General features: G+C 31.6%; 1 protein-coding gene across 1 annotated transcript in view; it reads right to left on the minus strand.

Moving 5' to 3' along the window:
* Window positions 1–1,580: 1,580 nt before the first annotated feature.
* The window catches only part of LOC145267133 (uncharacterized), a 130,977-nt gene continuing 113,226 nt past the window's right edge, over window positions 1,581–19,331 (minus strand). The window contains exons 2-3 of the mRNA XM_080123173.1: window positions 18,240–18,387; window positions 1,581–1,995 (exon numbers count right to left, since the gene is read on the minus strand). Of these exons, the coding sequence (XP_079979299.1) occupies window positions 18,246–18,387 (142 nt within the window). The 3' untranslated portion in view covers window positions 1,581–1,995; window positions 18,240–18,245. The remainder of the gene's footprint in view (window positions 1,996–18,239; window positions 18,388–19,331) is intronic.

A 19,331-nucleotide genomic window follows, 5' to 3' on the forward strand; every position in this document is an offset into this window, starting at 1 on the left:
AATAAATGTTTAAAAAGGTACAAAATTTGTAAATACATTTAAACACGATAGGTGGAAAATTCTCTAGAGCTCTTTCAACTATCATCTTGTGAGGAGAAAATAGTATAATTAAAAATATTTTGAAAGAGCTCTTGAATTTCTTGCCTATTATGTTTAAATGCATCTCTCTCTACACACACACAGACACACACAATGTAGAATTGTCTGTCTACCAGCTTCGAAGAGAGAAGGAACTAGAACTTGGTGTCATATTTAGTCTCAATACAGATCCAAACCATTGATCTCCATTGAATTATTGCCTCATCTATTTGAGTATATGACACTATCTCTGTAAAAGGCAACTCAATTGGTCAAAATAGTGGCTTGAAAAAAGATTAAATCCCTTCCAATGTCTTATGATCAGGAAAGGTTTGAACCTGAGTTTGCAGCATTTTTTTTTTTTTTTTAAAAGATCGAAACATTTTGATCTGTGAACAACTTGTTTAAGAAAATATTAGAAGTATATCATTACACACAACCCTAGGCTTAAAATTAGGAAGCAAATAAATGAATTTTCCAAGCAGCTAAAATATCCCAACAGAAATAAGTGATCCACTTCATAACTCAGAAGTAAAATATGAAGTGATTTCATATGTTACATAAAATACATGCATACATGCTAAGAATAATTACAGCAATTAAACAAAAATATTTATATAAATTAAACACCTAGGTCAATTTCTGTATCACTCCATATTTAAATTAGCATAAAATAGTATCAGCCAAAATAGTATTGAAGTTAGTTAAAAAAAACAAAAACCCAATGAATCCAATATATAAGTTTGAATTTTCTTTCATAAAAAATATAGTTATATAGTTTACACCTAATATGTGTAGGCAATAGTTTATAAAGATTAAATAATTTTGACCACAATGACAAATCCAAAATCTGAGTGTATATGCATATATATATATATATATATATATATATATATATATATATGCACTCAGTACATTAGTAGATTCAAAACTATTATTAACATTGTCTGCAATATGTATGTTGAGGGGTCATAGAGGGGTATCAAAATGTAAAAAGTGGAAATATGTCAATGTTAAAAAAAAAAAAAAAAGACAGAAAACGAAGTGATTTATTAAAAAGAAATTTTTTTGCAAATCTTAATGTTCATATTAATTTAGTGATATTTAATGTATGTAACCATGTTCAATATTTCAAAAGAAGACCTTTTCATCAAATAAGCGTTTCAGATCTCTGAAAACTTTGTTAAACACATTAAATCACAGTATGGAAGTTGAGACTAAATAGAGTAAGCTTTACTTTAAAAAAAAAACAAATAACAAAAACAAAAAAAAAAAACGCTTCTTTTTTTGTCTTCCTCTTCAACACCCGCATATTTCTACTTTTTGCATCATAATCTTCTATGACTTCTCAATGTACATATTATACATAATTCAAATTCTAAGATTAAATAATTTATGAAGTTTAAATAGATAAAAGGTTTGTAATAATTTGGATTAAAAAATGGAATGTTTATCTATTTTGCTACATAGTTAAAAAAAAAAAAAAAAAAAAAAAAAAAGCATTTCTTTTTTTTTTTACATTGTGGTCCATTTGACAAGATAGGAAATAAATAGAATTCGCTAAAAAAAAAAAAAGTTAAATTAAAACAAGGTTGTAGAAAATTGTGGCCACAGATCTGGAACATTATGGTTAATCAAACAGGAAGAGCTTATTGTACAGTACATAGGTGCATGGGATCTGTTCACCAAGAGATGCAGCGATGAAGATGAAAATCAAAGTAGATCATCAATAAGGCCCCAAATGATAGGTGAACTCTTCTTGTGTTCTTTTACAGCACTTGGTCGACTCATCAAAAACAAATTGTTTTGTTTCATCTTTTCATTTAATTTTTAATTTTTTTTTTTTAATTTATTAACTTTTATTTCACTTTTGGGCAGGACCTTTGCATTGGACAATCGTCAAGGAAAATAAATCACCTGAAAAGAGAAAAAAAATGTACATATACATAAAATATAAATACCCAACAATTCAACAAAAAAATTATATAAATGGCATTTATAGAGTGATCTCTCTAAAAACGTTATCCATAAAATTATAAAATTCACAATTCTTTCTTTCCAGCCATATTTAAAACAAATATATAACGTTGTACAAGTTTACACATGCAGAACCAACACATTGTAGCAGAGTATGTAGCAAGGAACATAGAACAAGTAATAACCGTCTTCCTTTTTTAACAACATTTCCTCATTCTTCTACCATGCGTGACTTCTCGCTACATCACCCACATCTCTAATGCGATAATCTTCTCTAACTCGCTCTCTCTACGTTTTATAGTCTTTTTCTTTTGCCTTATCATGACTTAATTTTGATATTTACATATAGTCGTCATATGTGTTCTGTTACAAATAGACTTCAGTTTATGCCCGACCTGTTCAAATTTCAGTCATGGATGTTCAACAGTCTTTGTTTTATTGCTGTTCAATGATATTTCTTTTTTTTTTTTTTTTTTTTTTTTACATAGGCATCACCACATTATCAAGGCCAAGAGGCCACTCAAGGATAAGGGTTAAAGAGTGTACAGTAGAAATTGGACAATATAGTAATCATTAGTAATGAAAATTTCGTAAATTTGATAACTTATATGGAACGGCTCATCAAGAACTTATTTACGTTAGACTTGAAGACAACCATATTGTAGTCAGCCGGAAAACAGGAAAACGGAAGACAATTCCACAGGCGTGCAATTCTAAGAAAGAAGCTTTGTTCATGGAATCTATGTTTAGGTTTAGGCACAGATAAAGAGTGGGGGGAATTATTGATAGTGTTTACAGCTCGACGAGTGTTTCTTGTGAAAGTTTGGCGAGGGGGGACCATAGATTGAAGCTCAGTCGAACACTTTCCATGAAAATAACGATACATCAGAGACAAACTCGCAACATCTCTTCTGTGAGATAGAGGTTGCAAGGAAGAGAAAAGGACATCTCCTACGAGGCTACGAAGTCTATATGGGGGACACTTTAGTGATTATCTCATTAATAGGAGATGTCATTCTGAATGAGCTTCAGTCACTGAACCATAGCCTCCCAGCATTTTATCCATGAAGTTATCTCAAAGATAATGTCTATCAAAACAATCCTCAGACTATGAAGAAGGAAATCATAACATAAATTAGTCATATCCAGGTGAATATGCAACACAGAGGTGCACATTGAGCAGCACTAAAAGACTGTTGGACATTCATGACTAAAACTTGGTGGACAATTCAGACATAGACTGAATGTTTTTTGTACAAAACAAGAGTTGGATTGCAGCTTTGATTGTGAATTTTATCAAATGATTCTATGTGTGGCATCAAATTTAGGTCACCCTGTATAACTGAAGATTATTATAGTGCATACATACTGTTCTGAAAATTTTTTGTAAAACTTGTGTTATCGACTTTATCAAGGTATATCTATAATATGCTGAAGGGAAATAGTTTTGTATCTTCATCAACACTAATGCCACATCCACTGAATATAGGTCATATTCATATATTTATCTTTTTTTTCTCTCATAAAAATGTCACGTGGGAAGCACAAAACTTTACACTAAAATGTTGTTTTGCATCAAATTTTAATGAAATTTAAACCAAACAAAAGACATAAGCATACAGATCCCCAGAATTGACTTGAAGAATCCCCTAAGTGAGTTTGGAGTACACAAAATCAAATTTCTTCTAAGCCTTCATTTGTGCCATGTTGAGTTTTATAGGTTTCACACCATTATGTTTTTCATTGGTTTGAAGCATATTGATGTCCAAGCCTCTTTCAATTTTATTATGAACCCATCCAGGAACAAGTACTCCAGCTGGTTTATATTATAAGTTGAATATTCTGCAGTGAGATGAATCTTTCGAGATTATACTTAATATACAGAGTGTGAGGGCTATTTGAGGAGATATTGTTTTAAGTTCATTATACATTCAAATTATTTATAATATTCAAAATTTAATGAAATGCAGAATATTTTTTGATAAGTATATACTTTTTTGGGACCAATAAAAGAGCATTCATCAAGAAAATCCAGATGATATATATATACATATTTTTTTCTCTTATGCGTCATACAGATGGTATTATCTTGCACATCATGAGTAATGGGAATTTCATATATATATTAGTCCTGGTCAAAATCATAAGACCACTTAAGTAAGCGTTTACGCATATTATCAAATTTTTAATCAAACAAATGGTTGAAACCATTGCCAAAAGGGAAAATATGATGGGAAAAAAATGAAATCTGCTTAAACCTTAACCCTGATCTAATAATTCTTTTTTTAAAAACAAACATTTTCACCTGGTCAAAATTATAAGACCACTTTAATAAAATCGGTTAGTTTTGAAAAAATAAATATGAAAAGCTTTCTATGTTACTAAAAGCAACTTGTTAGTGGATAAAAAAAAAAGTATTAAATTATAAATGGCAAAAGGGAAACCATTATCAGAGTTTGAGAGAGGAAGGATCTTTGAGCTTAATAAGGGTGGACTCTCCCATAGATCCATTGCAAACGAAGTGAATCATAGCAAAACAACCAAATTTTTGAAGAAATCCAGATCAATTTGGGCACAAAAAGAGTCCAGGTCGACCAAAAAAATAACCCTATCACTGGATCGCCGTATCAGAAGTTAAAAAACCCCCCAAAAACTCCAGTATGAGCAAGTCAATTGAAAAGCCAAACAGCAGCAGAATGTAGTCCTAAAACCATCAGAGGGCATCTGAAAATGAAGGGTTTCAATCATTTAAAGCGACTGCAGAAACCATGTCTTCTTGAACAGCACAAAACTAACCGACTTAAATATGCCACCAAATACCACACTTGGGATGAAGAGAAGTGGGAAAATGTAATTTTCTCCGATGAGAAAAAGTTTAATCTAGATGGTCCAGATGGATTTCAACACTATTGGCATGATAAAAATTTGCCCAAAGAGACTTTTTCAACTCGGCATAGTGGAGGAGGGTCTTTAATGATCTGGGGTGCTTTCTCATCAGCTGGGACCCTAAAGTTGCAAGTAGTGAAAGGCAGACAAACATCATTGAAGTACATTTCAATGCTTCAAAATGCTTCTATCAGGACTGAAGGTCCACGTCTGTGTGGAAGAAAGTGGATTTTCCAGCAAGACAACGCTGCGATACACACTTCTCAACAAGCACGAAAATACTTTTCTTCAAATAATATAGAATTGTTAGATCATCCAACATGTTCTCCGGACCTCAATCCCATTGAAAATCTTTGAGGATGGATGGCAAAAGAAGTGTTCAAGGATGGAACCCAGTATGATTCGATAAAGGAACTTTCTGATTCAGTTTTCAGTACCTGGGATAAAATTCCTTCGCAACTGATAAAAAACTTAGCCGCAAGCATGGCGAAGAGAATTTTTGAAGTAATTCGTAATAATGGAGGCTATACTAAATACTGAGGCCCTTTTTAGTAATTTATAATTGCCGTTTGTTAACTAAATTATCAGTGGTCTTATTATTTTGACCAGGTGAAAATGTTCGTTTTTTAAACAATAATTATTAGATCAGGGTTAAGGTTTCGAATGAAGCAGATTTCATTTTTTTCCATCATATTTTCCCTTTTGGCAATGGTTTCAACCATTTGTTTGATTAAAAATTCAATAATATTCATAAACGCTTACTTTCTTAAGTGGTCTTATGATTTTGACCAGGACTGTATATTTTTACAAAGAGTCACCACTTATCAAGACCCAGGGGCCACTCAAGGATAAGGGTTAATGAGTGTACAGTAGTCAATGGGACAATATCGTAGTAATCGTTAGTAGTGGAAATTTGGTAAATTGGATTACTTAAGGGGATGGCTCATCAAGAACTTGTTCACATTGGACTTGAAGACAACCATATTGTACTCAGCCGGAAACAGAAACGGAAGATAGTTTCAGAGGTATGCAGTTCTAAGAAAGAAGCTTTGTTCATGGAATGTACCTTTAGGTACAGATAAAGAGTGGGGAAATTATTGATAGTGGTTTCAGATAAACAAGTGTTTTTGTTGAAGGTTTGGCAAGGGAGGGGCATAGATTAGAGCTCAAATGAGCACTTGCTATGAAAATAATGATAAAGCAGAGACAAGCTTGCAATGTCACTTCTGTGGGAAAGAAGTTGAAGGGAAGAGAAAAAGGCATCCTCCATTAGGCTACAAAATCTATTTTGAACTCTGTCAAGGCAGGATAAGACGCTTCTAGCAGATCCTATCCAGATATGGCAACAGTACTCCATCCTTGGATGTACTTAACTCTTATACAGGTAGAGAATTGCATAAGCAGTGAGATATCTACTGGAATGGTAGAATGATCCCATCATTTTTCCAGCGACCTTGGCAACAGATTTCATGTACATGTTCCATTTCAGATCAGGAATAAAGGTCAGACTCAAAAGCTTGTCAAAACATGGAGCCTCGATAAGATTAGAGCCATTCATTTCAATTAATGCCAGATTTGGTGAACGATATGTTTTTTTTTTTGTTTTTTTTTTGTTAAATTTAATTTTTTTCTTAAGAATGAAGAGTGGTGAATATTTTTTAAACCGAAGATAAATGATATTGCTATCATGTAAAATGCTAGCTCACAGCAATAAAACAAAAATACTTTCAAAGCTATGTCTTAGAGGCTTCTTTCATAATCTGAAGGTAGGAATCTCAAATCATTAAAGACCATCTTTTCAGCTTATTAAAATTTGAACATTTCTAAAAGTTTAAAAACAATGAGAGTACAAGAAAGTTTTCTCTTAATCGATTATCATTTGAAATTAGATAATATGTACTAAAAGTTTTGAAACCATGATTAATAATGTGCATTATTTGGATGATTATTTTGATCTTGGTTGTAACCTCAGACAGGTGTATTTTCTCAAATTCGAAAATCTTTGTTCAACTTGGGAAACTGATAAAGAAATTCAAACTGAACTCTTTATTTAATTCACATAGAGAGACTGTGCCATTAATCATGAACAGTTAAAACTGTTGGTTTAAATTTTTTTTTTTTCCTTATTGCTTGTAGTGAGAACTGAACCTTTAACGTTCACAAGACTTTCACTTAGAATTGATACTGAAATGCCTTTATCCATTGAATCACGGTTCCATGTTGACTCGAAGAAGGGTCAGAGGTTACATCTATTCAAATCTTGTGAAAATAAGCACGATTAGAACAACAATCCAAATTGTAGCTTACATGTCTGAAATACTAAAAATAGCTATTTTATGTTAAGCATAAATAATATTAAATAATATTAAAGAAATGTTAAGATATTCAACAAAATGATTGTTTATCAAAGTGGATGTAACAAAATGAAACTGAATAAGAAATACAGAAGTTTCTTGTCATTAAGAAATGGTGTAAAGAAAGTGAAACAAAGTTTTTATAAGGCTCACATATAAGTAACCAAAAGAAAGTAAAATTAAAGTATGGATGAGCATAGGCATAACAAAACATTGTGTGAATGCATCTTATGTAGCCTTATTTTATGTGTGACTTTATAATTTATAAATCTATTAATGAAGAAAAGTATGACTACTTAATATTCAGTTTGCTTTACATCAAAGCATAAGCTTGGATGTAAGAAAATGCAAGTTATTATTACATATTTGAGCAGCCGTAGAGTTTGCAAGCAGTATAGCTGAAATTTAGATACTAAACAAGATATGTGAACCCAGTGAAACTGGTAGATGTAAGAGGAATTCAGAGCAGGGGGCAGAGGGGAAGTGATCTTTTTCTGACTCGATTTATCATTAGTAATCAAAAAAGAATCTGGTGAATGAACTAAACATCTCAATGTTAAAAATGATTGAAAATGAAAAGTTTTTTGTTTTTTTTTACAGGGGTGAGAATACCAAACGGTAAAAAAAGCTGAAATGTAGATAAATTTCCCAACCTGAAGAGCCACAGTAACCTGTGTGCAGAGAGGGCAGCATAAAAATAACATTTTTCCTAAACAATTTCAATGTAGACAGTCAAGATTAGGAGAAAGACACCAAGTGTGCATGTGAAAGGAAGGAGACAGGAAGTTACTCTTTGCTGAAACAAAAGTTATTTACCTCTCCTACCTCCTTTATGGTGAAATTAATATTGTTAGTTCACTTAGTACTGCCCAGGACATAGGATAAACATATTGATTCAACCTCTATGAACCTTTTTTCTAGCATAATGTAAGGCATTTAAATTTATTCTGACTATATCATTGATTGTTGAAGTGTCCAATGCAGGCAACTGGTCTATCAAAACTGATGGCATATTTATGTTGGATCCAAAAACAAGTTCATCTGGCCTATGTCCAGAATGATTCTGAAGAGTAAAATTCCTTGAATGACATGTATGCCATTGTGCTGTTGTCCCTTAAATATTTCTCGTACAAATTGTCCGTAATTATTTTTAATCCATCAGTTCGGCCGATATCTGATGTCTAAGTGTTGAGCGCATTCTCATAGGTTTTGTGTAAATGACAAAAATACTGCTGGGTCCTGTTTTTCCTAAGGTAAATCCATGAAGATAGACCATATACTAATGTTTTGTGTCCACTTGGTGTACATTTCTTCACTCTGCAAAATAGGTGGCTGCTTAGTAAATGACACCATCTTTCTTTCAATTGTGTCACACGAAAAAATACTCTCTGCTACCAATGTTAGTTCACTTAGTACTTTCCATGACGTAGAATAAATATGTGTTACTGTTGGCCGGGCGCCATATTAAATATTCACTAGAGACAAGGGACATAACTAAATATATAGAAGAAGGCCACCAAGCTTGATAACTTCAACTTCAACAAATATTTCCAATTTTCAGAGAGAAAGGTCATAAAAGAGAAGCGAAAGCAAGGCAATGCAAGATGGAAATAAAATCCAACCAAATAGCATTTTAAAAATAAGGTAAGACTATAAATTTATTAGAAATCAGCATTTTCTTATTAGAAATAAAATAAATAAAAAAGGATGGATTTCATTAAAAAAATTAAAATCTTAAATCCATGAGAAGCTCCAGTGATTTAAACGGAAGTCTTTTTTTCTAACAAAAAAAAAAAAAAAAAAAGTAGAATTCTATTTAAAATTAGAGAACTGAAATCCTTATTTTCAGAACACAAACCAATAAATGTTGATAATGATTGATGAAAGATATTTTTTTTGATGATTAACTGATTTGAAGAATTGAAATAGGGAAAATCTCAATTAACATCTAAGTTAGAATCAAATATACCTTGTAAAAAAAAAAAAAAAAAAAATTAAACATTTATGTGCATATAACTATATATTATGGAAATTGGTCTAGGCAAGACATGATACCACTTGATGTAAGGAGCTAAAAAAGAAAAAGGTAAAAAACTAGCCAATAATAAATGTTACATGGATAGATTCCAACCCAGAAAACAGCAGTTCTTCTTTATCAGAAATATCAGTCATGGAACATGAGGACTAAAGGACAAAATAAGAGAAGCGAGAGTTACGAGGCTGTTGAAAGTAAATCTAAGATCTACTTTCTATTGTCCATTCTTAATTACTAATGAGATGGTTTATGACAAGAATTTATTGACATTGTACTTGAAAATTACCAAGTTGTAATCAGCAAGGAAGCAGCCTTGTGGTAATGTGTTCCACAGGCAAGAAGTCGTTGTAAAGAAGTTTTGTCTATGGAGAATCCGCCTGACCCTAAGCCCATGAAGAGAAAAAAGAAAATCCTTTTCCTTGTAATAAAAGATTATTTCTTGCTGTAACGGATCCAAAGATTGGAGATCAGTCGAGCACCTTACCGGACGTTATCAATCAAAAACATTTAAACTGAAAGAATACAAATCAAACCTTCCCATCACACAAAGTCATTCGTGTGAAAATTAAGGGCGAGAGACAATAACAAACATTTCTTTTAAATTACTTTGCCACATTTTGCAACAAAAATTGAAAATATCCCTTTTGAGAAATAAGAGGCTCATACTAAAGTTTGTTTCATTTGACCTCTAAACAAAAAAACAAAAACAAAAAACATCTCAATCACATTTTCGATCCGCGTACAATAAAATGATAGAAAAGTGAACTTTGTCGGCACAAAAACAGCCGGGATATTGATTTTTTTTTTTTAACTTTGTTACTATCTTGGAAAATTCATCATGGCACGTGTCAGCCACACGCACAGCCCGAGGCCGACTCGTTTTTACTTTCTATTCTTTGTGCTGGTTGGCTTCTGCAGTTAGTGAAAGGAATTCAAAAATAATTTTGCTTCTATACTTAGAACAACTTTTACTGTTTATTTAATTGAAGCAAATATACAACTTATTTAGTTTAAGTAAAAAAAAAAAAAAAAACAACAACTTTTTGGTTCGACATTCACAACTGAAAAAAAAAAAATAATTTAGGAATACTCATAGTACCAAAACTGAAAAAAATAAATAGATTCTCAAATGACCAGTTAAAATGCAAAATGTTCCTTGACCTTCGGACTAGGATTAAAGTGTAATATCTGTTTTATCCTTGGTCCTGAGAAGAAAAATCTTTCTTGGTTTGGGTAATTTCTATTTTTGTTTGATCCATAGTGCCCTTTTGAGAGATTTGGATATATGCCCAGATATAAAATGTTTTTGTGTTCAGCTTTATCCTCACAAATAGGGATTTTTTGACATTCTGAAAATCCATTAAATCAAGGCTGGCCAACCTTTTGTACCCCAAACACCAATTCTTTTCAATTTTTCATCATGATGCACCATACAAACTGGTATCCTTTTTAATTAACAAATGAAAAGACACAGTTATCATAGCTTTGAAGACTGAATATAGCAATTTAGGAATAGAACCATTTTTTAAAGACATAAGAGATATGCTAAGCATACTGATAACATAAAAATTTGAAAGAACATGCTATTTATTTTTTAAACTTGTTTAAAATCAGAAAATGAGGATAAACAATTTTTGAATATAATATCTATGAAGTATAATAACTAGCAGGACCTGTGGAAATTCCACAGCAGCATTTTTCCTATGTAATATATTGTTGCTGGACATGCTGTGAGCGTTCTGTTCAGCATGAATGAAAGCACAATCATTATTCTACTTTTTTTATTAAAACTGTATCGCCCTCTTACTAAAATAATAACTTTGATATATTTCCTGGGCTGATTATTTCATTACAAACACACCGGTCAATTAACTCGCATTTTATCATTTTTCATAATTATTGAATATGTTACAATGTTCGACAATAATTTTTCATAATTTCAACCCACATTATCGCCCCTCCCTTTACTAAAATATATAATTTGATATACTGTATCAGCTGATTATTTTATAAGAAAACAACTATCAATTAACTCACATTTCATCATTTTTAATAATTCTTGGATATGGTACTAATTTTGACAATAGTTTTTCATCATTTAAACTCACCATATCGCACACCTTACTAAAATAATAACTTTGATATATTATTTAGGCTGATTATTTCATTACAAACACACACATCAATCAACTCACAGTTCATCATTTTTTGTAATTCTTGGATATGTTACTAATTTCGACACTATTTTTTTATAATTCAAACCAACATTGTCACACAACCTTACTAAGCTAATAACTTTGATACATTTGCTGGGCTGATTATTTCATTATAAACACACTAATCAATTAACCTCCATTTCATTTTTCATAATTCTTGAGTATGTTACTAATTTTGACAATCATTTTTCATAATTCATACCCACATTATCGCCCCCTCCTTAAGAAAATAATAACTTTGAAATATTGTCTGGGCTTATTATTTTATTACACACTAATGCATGAAATCACATTTAATCATTTTTCATAATTCATGGATATGTTACTTATTTCGACAATCATTTTTCATAATTTTAATCCACATTTTCGCCCTTCCCTCTTTACTAAATAATAACTTTGATATATTGTCTAGGCTGATTACTTCCTTACAAACACACCAATAAATTAACTAATATTTCATCATTTTTTTGGAATTCTTGGATATGTTACTAATTTTGACAATAATTTTTCATAATTTCAGCCCTCCTTATCTCCTTCCCCTTTACTTATATAATAACTGATATATTGTCTAGACTGATTATTTTATTATAACCACACCAATCAAATCACATTTCATCATTTTTCGTAATTCTTGGATATGTTACTAATTTCGACAATAATTTTTTATAATTTAAACAATCCTCATCGCCCTCTCTTACTAAAAAATTACTTTAATATATTGTCTGGGTTGATTATTTAATAAAAAACAACTATCAATTAACTCACACTTCATTTTTCTTAATTCTTGGATTTGTTACTCATTTCAACAATTATTTTTAATATTTTTAACCCACATTATCAACCCCCCCCACTACTAAAATAATAACTGATATATTATCTGGGATGATTATTTCATTTCAAACACACCAATCAATTTACTCACATTTTGCCATTTTTCATAATTCTTGGATATGTTACAAATGTCGACAATCATTTTTCATCATTTGAACCCACATCATCGCCCCACTTACTAAAATAATAACTTTGATATATTGTCTGGTCTGATTATTTCATTGCAAACACACTAATGCATTAAATAACATATTACATTTTTCATAATTCTTGGATATGTTACTAATTTCGACAATTTTTCATAATTTAAACCATCCTTATCGCCCTCTCTTACTAACATAATTACTTTGATATATTTCCTGGGCTGATTGTTTTATTATAAACACACAATCGATTAACTCACATTTAATCTTTGTTCATAATCCTGGATGTGTTACTAATTTCGACAATTTTTATAATTAAAAACCCACATTATGCCTCTCCCTCCTACTTATATAATATATTTAATATATTGTCTGGGCTTATTATATCATTACAAACACACCAATCAAGTAACTCACATTTCATCATTTTTCATAATTCTTGGATAAGTTACTAATTTTGACAATAATTTTCATAACTTTAACCCATTATGTCGCTCCCCCTTACTTAAATAACTTTAATATATTGCCTGGGCTGATTATTTCATTACAAATAAATCAATCAATTCTGGGTATTCTCATAGTATATATGTTTCACCTATCTTATTCAATCCCGGGTGACGCAGCATATTCTGCTAATGTATATCATTCACCTATCTTATTTGATCCCGGGCGAAGCTGGGTATTTTGCAACTATATATTTTCCACCTATCTCATTCAATACTGGGCGACGCTTTCTGATAGTATATATTTGCACATCTCATTCAATCCCGGGACTGACTTCATATCTGCCACCCCACTGTTGAAAATATACATTAAATAAAGTAATGTTTTAATCGTAAACTGTTTCAGCCATTTCCGGGACCGACTTTATATCCCAAACCCACTGTTAAAAATATACATGAAATAATGTAATGTCTAAATAGTAAACTGTTTCAGCCATTTCTGGAACTGACTTATAATCTCCAACCCACTGTTGTAAATATACATGAAATAAAGTAATGTATAAATCGTACACTTTTTCAGCCATTTCTGGGACCGACTTCTCTCCCATCCTACTGTTAAAAATATACATTACATAATGTTCAAAACGTAAATGGTTGCAGCCATTTCCGGAACCGACTTCATATTTCCCACCCCAATGTTAAAAATATACATTAAATAAAGTAATGTGTAATGCATAAACGGTTTCACCCATTTTCGTAACTGATTTAATACTCCTCACCCCACTGTTAAAAATATACATGAAATATAAAGTAATGTTTAAATCGTAAACGGTTTGAGTAATTTCCGGGACTGACTTCATATCCCGTAACCTACGGCTTAAAATATACTTGAAATAAAGCAATGTCTAAATCAAACTGTTTCAGCAGCTTTTCGAAAGTAATACATAAAAACATTAACACGGTTAGGGATTATGTGACCATTGCTTCAACATGAATGTCTGAGTGTACTATCAGTTTCAGAATTCCAGTGACTTAAATCCCCTTTTTTTGGTCTTGGTTAATGGAGAAATCCTTCATTAGTGATACAATTTTTATTTCTGTTATTGACCAGAGTGCCCCTTTTGGGGAGCTGGTTTCCTCCTGAATTTTTAACCGACCTCATGTCCAATTCCGCCTGTGTGGGGAGGCAAGTAAACAAAAAAAATAATCAGAACGGACATTTTCCAGGGCATTTTATAATTAATCAGAAGTGACATTTCCAGGGCATTTTGTAATTAAATCAGAAATAACTTTTTCCAGTTACTTTTTTAATATTAAAACTTTGTTACATTAAACATAGTATCTATTCACAATGCCTCCCCATGGGACAGATTTAGACACCAGGGTCGTTTTTAACGTGGAGAAAAAATTGTCTTAGTCGTAAAGGATTTCTCTTCCATTGAGAGAGAAGAAGCTGAAATATAGCACCTAAAGAACAGATACTACACTTTGATCTTAGCCAAAAGGTCAAGAAAGACCAATCATTTTTATTAGCTTTGCCTCAACAGCGACACCAATTTTTTTTTTTTTTTTCCTTTGACAAAGTTTATTTGGAATATTCCACTTTTTGGAATACTCCACTTCCCTTTTTTAGGGATGCACAGCATGATAACGGACGGAGCGATAAGCGTAATAATATAATGATGATGAGCTTGGCAACCAAAATAGATGACTTCTTGTATTTTACAACACGGCTAAACTCTATCTAACAAACCAGAATCATAGCAAAAACTATTCAAACAATTGTTAAAAATATTAAACCTAAAATATCCATGTCAATCAATTATTTCATTCACTTTAATCACTTATATGAACCATCATCATCATAATATTCGGTTTACTCTCCATTTTACATCCTGGCATTTGTTGTATGGCTTTTAGAAATTAACTTCTAATCTAAATTTTTTGGCCAGGTCTTTATTTATCCCTCTTTCTTTCAAGTCCATCTTTATCATTTCCTCCCATGTTTTCCTTGGCCTTCTCCTGTAAACTGAACCTACTATCAATTGAAAGAATTGCTATTGTTTCAGCATGTGCCTCCCCCTCGACAGGCTGCCGACCACAAAACACATAGACACTGTTTTACAATTTGCTTAACACATGCACAGGCATTTAATACAGAGCCCACATCTAAAACCATTTGCCTGAAAAATGTAAAATAGACATCTTTCAATTTCGCTTATACGAGTCAATAAAGAGACGAAATTTGGAAAAAAAAATGTGACTTTTGTTGATCTGATATGGAATGATTCAAATTTTTATAAATAAATTATTACAAAATCGACCCTTCTTTTTTTTGCAATAGAAAATATCCAGTGCAGTAAATTTTCCCCTCCCCCCTTAAATACTGTGATATTGCGAACATGCAGAGTTTATAAAACATGTTACAATTGACTAAATGACAAACACATCTGGCAGATTGATATGGTGCAAGTAAAAAAAAAAAGTAGCACAGCAAATGTTTAATACAAGTAATAAGTTGCAGACAAATGCTAAAGTAATCAATATTATGAAAATAATATTTCTCACAAATTCATACAAAATCTCTAATTATCAACATCTATGAAACAGGAAATTCTTTTAATGAAGATTTATTTTTTGATTGTGTTGCAGATTAAGTTTTTGAGTTTAAAATAAAATAATCAAATCGAAGTTTTTTTTTTTAAGTGATCATGGGTGGTATCTTTAACATACTCTGAATTTGCTGACATGCAATTAATGTGGCAAATAACATCTAAAATCTTTTCCACATCACACCCTCCCCACCAAAAAAAACAAAAAAAAACGGGAATGTTTTGCACAATGTTGTTTACCGATTTCCACAAGTCTATGAACCTTTCTGAAGCGGACAGGTGTGTGACATTTGCTTTTAGAACTGTTGAACTTTATAAACGAGATCAAAGTCATAAAGTTATTATTTTCCAGCAAGCAAAACAAGATTAAATTCATTCAAAATTCACTCGTAAGTGAAATACAGTTTAATCTATAATATTTCTTAAAAATAATCAGCATTGTGATCGAAATATTTTCATTATATATATATATATTATTTATATAGACGAATAATAATTGTCTATACAAATAAAATAATATATTTAGCTCTTTTTTATTGAGCACTCTTAATAACCTTGTTTAAATTCATGGGTTTTATCTCCTAAATACCTTTAACTTTGAATATATATATATATATATATATATATATATATATATAAATAAATAAAAAAAATGTATATATATATTTTTATTTATATTAAAAAAAAAAAAAATATATATATATAATTCTGTACCAGTTATATGTCTACAGTCTATATTAGTAAGTAATACTTTATTTAATCAAAAGATTGTGTATGGGAGGCATCTCCACTGAACTGTTGTATATTGTTTTCCAGCTTTTTCACTAGTCAGAGTTTTGGACATCAAGCTGAAGAGATGGCTTTGTTTGATTCTTGCCTTAAACAAAAACTTGACATGCATGAGACTAATGGACTTAAAATGCAACCAATGGTACAGATGTATGTGTACCTGCTGACTGTACTTCTGGCTACATAACTTTTTCTTGCTTTGTTAATGAAACTATGAATATATATATTTTTTTTTTAACGGAAATCACTCCATAGGTGTGAAAAGCCACTTGATGTAATGTGCTAACAAGAATGAAAAATGATTATTGCAAAGAAATCGATTTACAAATGTAAAAAAGGAGTTTATCCTTATAATCACGTTAACAATAATCCCATCTTTTTTCTATCAAACAAGGTTAAGAATCAACTTCTAACATTTAAAATTTCTCGAAAATTAGAAAATAAAAGCCAGTAAACAGAAAAAAAATAAAATTGGTGAATACAGACACTATCATTTTTAAATAATATAGGTAAGTTTGTTTGATTTTGAATTAAAAATAAGCAATCCCATGTGAATTCAAGTAGTACTCAAAGGACGTGTGACTGACAGACAAGTATTTGTTTTACGATTCTCTCAATGACACTAGCAATCAATGAAGAAATTGCTGATCGGATTAAATATAAAAATTGATTAAATTTCAATGAAAATTTAATTTTTTTTTTCAAACATCAAACAGCAATTGATGTAACTAATTGATCAAACAGATTCATTATCTTAAGGATGTTCGAAAAGTAATGCATCCTAATTTTTTATTCCGCACAAATAGATCAAAGGGGATTGCAAATTACATTATGATGACTGAATTTATGCATTCATTATCTGTTGCAGATATTGCCAGTGCAAAATGTTTAGAAAGTAATCCCTGTCATGTTTATGCGATCAGAAGCAGATACATCATTGAATTCCTCGATGCAGAAAAAATTGAACTGTTCCACATTCACTGGTGCTTGTTGAATGCTTATGAAGCTGATGCAGTTGATGTCAGATCAGTTAGAAGATGGGTTTGTTGATTTCAGAGTGACGTCGAAGATATGAGTGACAAAGCATGCTCAAACGAGGCATCAAAAAGAGGCCGACAAAAGTGCATGGAAAATGGTGATGACCATGTAGCAAAATAAATTCTAGAGCACAAAAGATTGCTCATTTTAATGGTACTACTTGTATCTTCGTAACTCTTCAATATTTTACTTTTTTTAGTTAACAAATAAAAGGTCTTATTTTTGGAATAACCCTCGTATGTAACTTTTGGTGGAAAACATTCTCTATACATTATTATAATTGCACATTTGAAATATCTATGGAAAATATTTAAAATAGCACCTAACAATCTCTTAATCATGCTAGCCCAAATATTATTACCTGAAGAATTAGTAAAAGTTCCTGGATCCACATCACAGGTTACTTTGTTCTTCTATGACCTGCGTGTCAAATTTTGAGTAATCATGCAGTAATGGACATGGTTGCTAGTAAAATTAGGGTAAGACATTTCCATTCTTTTTTTTTTTACTATCATTTAAATCTGAAATTAGCAAGTACCTAGAAAAAAAGAAAATCACCAGCATTTTTGATCAACTCATGTTAGTCTAAGTGAAAGTAACAAAACAAATTTTGAAATAACAAAAACAGTTTCAGAACTTTAAAACTATACAGATTGGTATTAAATTCAATTTTAATGCGTTTAGTAAAAGTTATTTTTGCATATTTAGTTTATTTTCAATTTTTTGGCTATTAACTATACTGTATGACTGCCAAATTTTGTGAAAATCAGTTGAATTAAATTTGATTATATTTTCATGTTTTCTTTTGAACATTCTTCAAAATGGCTATTAGCTTACCACTTATTACTTCGGCTTTCCATTCATCTCAAATACAGTCATGTCTTCATCATCATCATCACCTTGGTCCAAAGGCGCCATCTCCAAATCAGATGCTGGGGTAGTGATGATGCCATACTTCTTTGATTTACTACGGCGACGACGTAACCTAAAGGAAAGGAGAGAAAAAAAAGAGCGATAATATTAGTGATTACATGCTAATGTTTTAAAAACATAAAAACTTAAATCTTCATAAGTTACTATATTAGACCATCTGTGACCTATTGGATCAGTATTCGGCATAAGCTTCATGTTTTGATAAGTTTCTGGGCTTGACCTTTACTCCTGACCTGAAATGGAACATGTACATCAAGTCAGTTGCCAAGGTCGCTGGAAAAATAGTGGGATACTTCTACCGCTCCAGAAGATATTTCACTGCTGATGCAATTCTCTATCTATATAAAAGCCAAGTATGTCAAAGGATGGGGTACTGCTGCCACATCTGGGCAGGAACTGCTAAAAACAGCCTATCCTGCCTTGACAAAGTACAAAATAGGCTTTGTGGCTTAGTGAGGGATGCCCTTTTCTCTTCCTTGCAACCTTTCTCCCACAGGAGAGACGTTGCGAGCCCGTCTTTGTTTTATCGTTACTTCCATGGCAAGTGCTCGTCTGGGCTCCAATCTCTGACCCCCCCCTCGCAGATCTTTCATGATGAACACCCGTCTAGCTGAAACCACTGCCAATAATTTTCCCCACTCTTTCGCTTTGCCAAAACCAAAATGTACATTCCATGAGCAAAGCTTCTTTCTTAGAAGTGCACGCCTGTGGAACTCTCTTCCGTTTGCCTGTTTCCCACCTGACCACAACCTGGATGTCTTCAAGTCCAACATAAACAAATTCCTGATGAACCGCCCCCTTAAGATACTTTATCAAATCTCCAATACTAACATTTACGATACTATCCCATTGATTACTGTACACGCAATAACCTTTATCCCTGAGTGGCTTCCAGGCCTTGATAAGTGGTGACTACCTTGTAAAAAAAAAAAGAAATCCTTAATATTCACATTGTAAAAACATTATCAACCAAAGATTACAAAGTCAAAGAATTTC

The sequence above is a fragment of the Euprymna scolopes genome, chromosome 4 (assembly GCF_053919585.1).
Source record: "Euprymna scolopes isolate OS-2025 chromosome 4, ASM5391958v1, whole genome shotgun sequence".
In the NCBI taxonomy this organism is placed as follows: Eukaryota; Metazoa; Mollusca; class Cephalopoda; order Sepiida; family Sepiolidae; genus Euprymna; species Euprymna scolopes.